The sequence below is a fragment of the Hyaena hyaena genome, unplaced genomic scaffold (assembly GCF_003009895.1).
Source record: "Hyaena hyaena isolate Hyena2069 unplaced genomic scaffold, ASM300989v1 scaffold_432, whole genome shotgun sequence".
Classification (NCBI taxonomy): domain Eukaryota; kingdom Metazoa; phylum Chordata; class Mammalia; order Carnivora; family Hyaenidae; genus Hyaena; species Hyaena hyaena.
Genome location: NW_024081063.1, coordinates 68,862 through 75,789, shown reverse-complemented (window position 1 = coordinate 75,789; position 6,928 = coordinate 68,862). Strand labels below are relative to the sequence as shown.

General features: G+C 40.9%; 1 protein-coding gene across 1 annotated transcript; it reads right to left on the bottom strand.

Moving 5' to 3' along the window:
- Positions 1–741: 741 nt before the first annotated feature.
- Positions 742–1,120, bottom strand: LOC120245727 (ragulator complex protein LAMTOR3-like). The gene has a single exon (XM_039252908.1). The coding sequence runs from the start codon at positions 994–996 to the stop codon at positions 742–744; it is 255 nt and encodes an 84-aa protein (XP_039108839.1). The 5' UTR covers positions 997–1,120.
- Between the last annotated feature and the right edge of the window lie 5,808 nt (positions 1,121–6,928).

Genomic DNA, 6,928 nt, shown 5'->3' with positions numbered 1-6,928 from the left:
GGTTTTATTTTTCAGTATTACTTTGGCTATTTGGGGTCTTTTGTGGTTCCATACAAATTTTTGGATAGTTTGTTCTAGTTTTGAGAAGTATGCTGTGCAATTTTGATTGGAATTGCATTGAATGTGTAGAGTGCTTTGGATAGTAATGACATCTTAACTATATTTATTCTTCCTATCCATGAGCATGGAATGTTTTTCCATTTCTTTGTGTCTTCTTCAATTTCCTTCATAAGTTTTCTATAGTTTTCCTCATACAGATCTCTTATATCCTTGGTTAGGTTTATTCCGAGGTATTTTATGGTTTTTTGTGCAATTGTGAATGGGATCAGTTTCTTGATTTCTCTTTCTGTTGCTTCATTGTTGGTGTATAAAAATGCAACCGATTTCTGTACATTGATTTTGTACCCTGCAACTTGGCAGAATTGGCAAAGAGGAAGTCAAACTTTCACTCTTTGCAGATGACATGATACTCTACATAGAAAACCCAACAGACTCCACCAGAAGCCTACTAGAAAAGATAACAATCAATCTGTCCGTAAATTATATCTATAGGCTCTTTCTTTAGTGGAAGGTGGGAAAGAGGCCCTTTATTGAGCACATGGATACAAGTATCGTTGTGTCTAAAGATTGCTGGATTGATATTGTGTCTGTTACAATGAAAATAAGGTGTACATCAAAACCACTGCCAGATTAAGAAACTTCGACAACTTGTCTCAATTCTTTGACTAATGGAGCAAGTTCCTACTCTAGGCTAACAATGAGTCCTGTATTGACATTGCTGCTGGCAATGAAACTCACTACCAAAGGTAAACGATTGTACTGAACCACCTGGTAGGTGTTATAGTAACAGATGATACTTTTATTTTTTGAGAGTCCAAGTTTGCTTCCTTGTTCTGTTGCCAGGGCAAAAGTAGGTAAAAAACCAGATCTCAAAGCGTGTTCTGGAGCATTAACATTGGCCATGTTAATAACAGGCACTCCATCTCTATCTGACATAGCGATAGCCTGGAGCCCTTCAACACTTGGTAATTTTGTGTACAGGAATCGCTTCAGGTCATCCACTATGATGAACCCCTTTCTCCCACAGGATCAATCTCCACTCCCGGTTTTCTGGGTGGCTGTGTTCTCAGCTGCAAATTCAGGGAAAGCTTCAAAAACAGTCTCCTGGGAAGATATTTTTAAGATGGGAACGATTAGATCCAATGTAAAAGCTGAAGATTATAATTTAGAGTATTTTATTTTATTTTTTAAAGTTTATTTATTTTGAGAGAGAGTGGGAGAGAGAGAGGGAGAGTGAGTGGGAGGGGCAGAGAGAGAGGGAGAGAGAGAATCCCAGGCAGGCTCCATGCTGTCAGTACAGAGCACAGTGTGGAGCTTGATTCCATAAACTGTGAGATCATGACCTGAACTGAGATCAAGAGTCAGACGCCTAACCAACTGAGCCACCCAGGAGTCCCTAGAATATCATTTTAAAAAATTAATCTTAATTGTTTAGAAAACTCATTGAAATATACTCTTGAAATGGGTTCATTTTATTGCATGCTAATTATTCCTCAATAAAGCTGATTAAAAAGGACTGTAGACAACGTACACCAGAATGTATTATATATCACAATGTAGCAAATGAAAACCACCACCATTGTGCTTTTTAATGTATATTGTATGGTTTATGCAGACTGTGGACCAGAGCTCTGCATATATTTAAAATTCTTATGGAAGTCTCACTGATTTGCCGGGCTGGGATGTTACACTAATATTTAGAAACAATTTAGGCCAGCACTCATCTACTTGTCTAAAATTGTGCAAATGAATAAATTCATGTAACACATGTGCAGGCCATTCTCAAGTACAGATTGGGTGAGGCGTAGTCTTTGCTTAATAGATCAGCTGGGTAGAACAGCAGAACATAAAACATGCTGAGTGTGACAGTATAATGTCATAGATCATTTCCATATTTAAGTTTTTGTTACAGTTCTGACTTTGGTAAGCAGAATGGCTTCCATATAGCAATGTGGGGCTCACAATATGGCTTTGCCTCCAGGAACAGCTAAAGCTTCATTAAAGAAACGGAAAGGTTAAATTTGTACTCAACATTCAGTACAAAATAGGTAGTTTTGAAGTGTCTTGTGAATAGCCTCCAGAACAGAAACTGAGATTTCTAATTGTTAAAAATGTTGAATGTTTCAAGATATATTTGAAAAGTGTTCTGGTTTTGCAAAACAAGAAAGATTTAAATTGGCTGAAGAGAGCGTTCATCAAATCCCTCCTAAGGTAACACTTAATAATTAAGGACTATGAATAACTGTTAGTGATCCATCGTCAGACCAAACATTCCTGCTATCCCTCGAGCTCTGAGTCTGTTCCATTATGCTGAGATTGGAAGGTCAGCTATCAGAACTCTTATGTATGCAACTTTTTTATGCATGTTAAATGAGCTCTGGTAGCTGTGGGTTTTGTCTACCTAGCCCACTTTCCTTTCACTTCTTGTTCTGCTAACAGAAACTCTCTTCCCTGTGAGAAACCCATTCTTCATGCATGGGAGAGGCTGACCTCATATCCTAGCTCACCACCAATATGGCAACATGACCCTAACCTGGCCAATAAGAGTTCCCCGTTTCCCTTACCTATAGTTATCCCTTCTGAAAAGGGCGTGTGACCCAAGACTGCCTGATCAGGGTCTGTCCTCACATTTTCTCCAGAACTTTGTTTTTCACTAGGATCATGAGCTTTAACTATAGTGTAAGCCTAGAGCTACTGGGACCATGTTTCCCTCTAGTGCATGGAGGCTCTCTGATAATAAAGCCTACCTGAGGCAGAGAAGGGCTAAGAGGTGGAGAGACTGCCACAGCCAAGTCTCCTAAAGCCCTTGACTCTTCCTTAGATGAGCTGCAAGAAATTCTCCCCTCCACTTTTATCCCCTTTGATCTAAGTTGAATGGAGTTTTTCTCATTTGCCACATAAAGATCACTGACAAATTGTAATTTCCTGATTGTGGAAATCAGGATCTGGCACCTGTGTAGCACTAACAACAACAACAGCAACAATACAAAGAAAAAAATTAGATACTGAAGCTAATATGGGACAGAAATTATGCAAAATTATGCATTATTCCCCAGTATTACTTGTTGGATCCATCAGAGAACCTCAATCAAAATCGCTGACAAATAACTTGAAACTAAAAAGATATAGTTATATGGAAAATACTGCCGTATCTCCTCATTTTCTGCATTAGGGTTTTGGATAAAAATTTCATCTGACAAAAGTGTTGTGTGCTAACACTTATTTGCAAATGACCATGTTGGACGATCTCTCACAGCTCACTAGTCTTGACATTTTGAGAGTCAAATATCCTTCTGAATGGAAAAAAGAAAAATGAAGAAAAATATGGAGAGGGAAAAGTTAGTCTTCTTTATTATTTTTTTTTATTTATTATTTTTTTTCCCTTGGTTAACCAGACTGTGCTGGCCGTCAGCTGGGCTGTGAAGCCAGGAAGAGGTACATGCAGGAGAAGACTTGGATTCACTGGAGCCCAAGGCGGGGATGGATCCCTCAGGAAAAAGGCCAGAATAGCTCTTGAAAGGCTAAATGGAGATTATTGAGATCCTCCTATTTATGTGACTTCTTACCCAAGTTGCTCAATGAACCTACTCACCAAGAGTTCTTTGGTTAAGGACAGTCATGCTCATTCATTCAGTACTAGTTTTCTTTCTGTTTTTAAATGATAAAGAGAAAGGAACTGGCTTTCCCTCATTAGCAATAGCGGGGTATTTCTGAAACCTTCCTTTATTGGCTCTATTTAAATCCCAGGAGACCTTTTTGCTGTCCCTTCCATTTGCTCTTTCTCCGAGACGAGTTGGTTTCCCGATGCCAGTTAGCTCTGAGGTAGAATGAGCCATAGAAATGCAGGCAGGAATGGCGTGTTGAGCGGGACGTGTGGCAACCCCCCACCTCGCCCTGGAAAGCTGACATCTGACTGCTCTGAATAACAGAAGTAATGGCCATTTGCAGATCTCCGGCCACGTGCCAGGCACTACTCAGGCTCCCAATCTCATTGGTTCCTCACAAGAAGCTATGAGGTAAAGATGACTATTATCCATGACCTCTCTAGGCTAAATTAGTCTCTCCCATACCCTCGTAAAATGTATAATGTTCTCTAATTTTCACTCGGAGAAACATACCTCAATGTGGAATTCTATATGTCTCCCCCATGGGAATGTCAACAAAGTCGGGAACTCTGTCAATTATGGATGCCCAGACCTAACACAATGCCTGACATGTAGCAGGCACTTCAAAACATTTGCTGAATAAATGAATCCTCATCCACTATGGAGAAATTAAAGCTCGGAGAGGTGAAGTATTTTGCTGCAGATCATACATCTAGCAAGCCATGCAGCCCGTATTGGGACCTGTGTTCTTATCGCTTTGCCTCTCGGAAGGGAAGCCTGCTGGGGTGCCTGGGCGGCTCAGTTGGTTAAGCATCCAAGTTCTGCTCAGGTCAAGATCTCACGGTCTGTGAGTTTGAGCCCCACATTGGGCTCTGTACTAACAGCTCAGAGCCTGGAGCCTGCTTCAGATTCTGTGTCTCCCTCTCTCTCTGCCCGCCTCCCCCCCCGTGTTCTGTCTCTCTCTCTCTCTCTCTCAAAAATAAATAATAAACATTAATAAAAATTTTAAAAAAAAGAAAGAGGGAAGGGAAGCCTGCTTTCTAGGCTTCCTGTGTGATGCCTGCTCTAGGCAGGGAAGCAACTTGCCTGGTGTAGCTTAGCAGCACTGTCGTGTTATTTGAGTAACCAGGGTGAGAATCCTGTACCAGCTGATGAGAACCTGTAGCACTGGAGGGGAAAGACTAGACTGGCATCGTTGTGAAAGAGATGAAGTTGGCTTTCAATACTCATGCATGGCTGTACACATTCAATGCAATCCCAGTCAAAATTGCACCAGCATACTTATCAAAACTAGAACAAACTATTCTAAAATTTGTATGGAACCACAAAAGACCCCGAATAGCCAAAGTAATACTGGAGACTAAAACCAAAACGGGATGTATCACCTACCCAGACTTTAGCCTCTACTACAAAGCTGTCATCCTCAAGACAGTATGGTGTTGGCACAAAAACAGACACATAGACCAATGGAACAGAATTGAGAACTCAGAGCTGGACCTTAAGGTATACAGCCAACTAATCTTTGACAAAGCAGGAAAGAATATCCAATGGAAAAAAGACAGCCTCTTTAAGAGATGGTGTTGGGAGAACTGGACAGCACCATGCAGAAGAATGAAACTAGATCATTTTCTCACACCATTCACAAAAATTAACTCAAAATGGATAAAGGACTTGAATGTGAGACAGGAAACTATCAATACCCTAGAGGAGAAAGCAGGAAACAACCTCCTTGACCTCGACCTCAGCAACTTCTTACTTGACACATCCCCAAAAGCAAGGGAATCAAGAGCAAAAATAAATGATTGGGACCTCATTAAGATCAAAAGTTTCTGCACGGCAAAGGAAACAATTCACAAAACTAATAGGCAACCAACGGAATGGGAAAAGATAGTTGCAAATGACATATCAGATAAAGGGTTAATATCCAAAATCTATAAGGAACTCACCAAACTCCACACCCGAAAAACAAACAACCCAGTGAAGAAATGTGCAGAAGATATGAACAGACACTTCTCCAAAGAGGACATCCAGATGGCCAACAGACACATGAAACGATGCTCAGCATCCCTCCTCATCAGGGAAATACAAATCAAAACCACATTGAGATACCACCTCATGCCAGTCAGAGTGGCTAAAAATGAGCAAATCAGAAGACTCTAGATGCTGGCGAGGATGTGGAGAAACGGGCACCCTCCTACACTGTTGGTGGGAATGTAAACTGGTGCAGCCCCTCTGGAAAAGTGTGGAGGTTCCTCAAAAAATTAACAATAGAACTCCCCTATACCCAGCAATAGCACTGCTAGGAATTTACCCAAGAGATACAGGAGTGCTGATGCATAGGAGCACATGTACCCCAATGTTCATAGCAGCACTCTCAACAATAGTCAAAACATGGAAAGAGCCTAAGTGTCCATCAACGGACGATTAGATCAAGAAGATGTGGTTTATCTGTACAATGGAATACTCCATGGCAATGAGAAAGAATGAAATCTGGCCATGTGTAGCAACATGGATGGACCTTGAGGGTGTTATGCTGAGCGAAATAAGTCAGGCAGAGAAGGACAGATACCATATGTTTGCATGTATAGGAGGATTAGGAGGAACTTAACGGAGGATCGTAGGGGAGAAGAAGGGGGAAAATAGTGGGGGAGAGGGAGGGAGGCAAACCATGAGAGACTCTTGAATGCTGAGAACAAACTGAGGACTGATGGGTGTAGGGGGGAGAAGGGGTGATGGGCATGGAGGAGGGCACTTGTGGGGATGAGCACTGGGTGTTATATGGAAACCAACTTGACAATAAACTATTTGTAAAAAAAAAAAAAAAATACTCATGCATGGCTAGACCCTGATGTTTGACTTAAGTTGTTTCTGGGAGACAGTCACCTAATATATCATTTCCTTCCCAAAGTACTTGAATCATTGGAGATAAGTATTTAAACTGTAGGAGTGGCTATCTTGAGTTGCTATATCTAACTTATTAGCTGATTACCAATTCATATCTTGGTAGAAGTAATGTAGACCCTCTTCTACCGGATGTCCTTTCAACGGCTTTGCCAGAAGGACTGAATGAGGTGACTATATCTGTACCCTTTTTTTCTCTTTCTGCTTAGTGCTGTAGGTGCGCTAAATAGTCATGGCTATTGGGCGCCTTTATAGAATGAGATTTTTTTCTCCCATCATTGTATTTTTACCAAGAGGGAATTACATTTGTTTCCAAACCTATCCAGCTGATTATACTTAATGCACTTGATTACCAATAAATA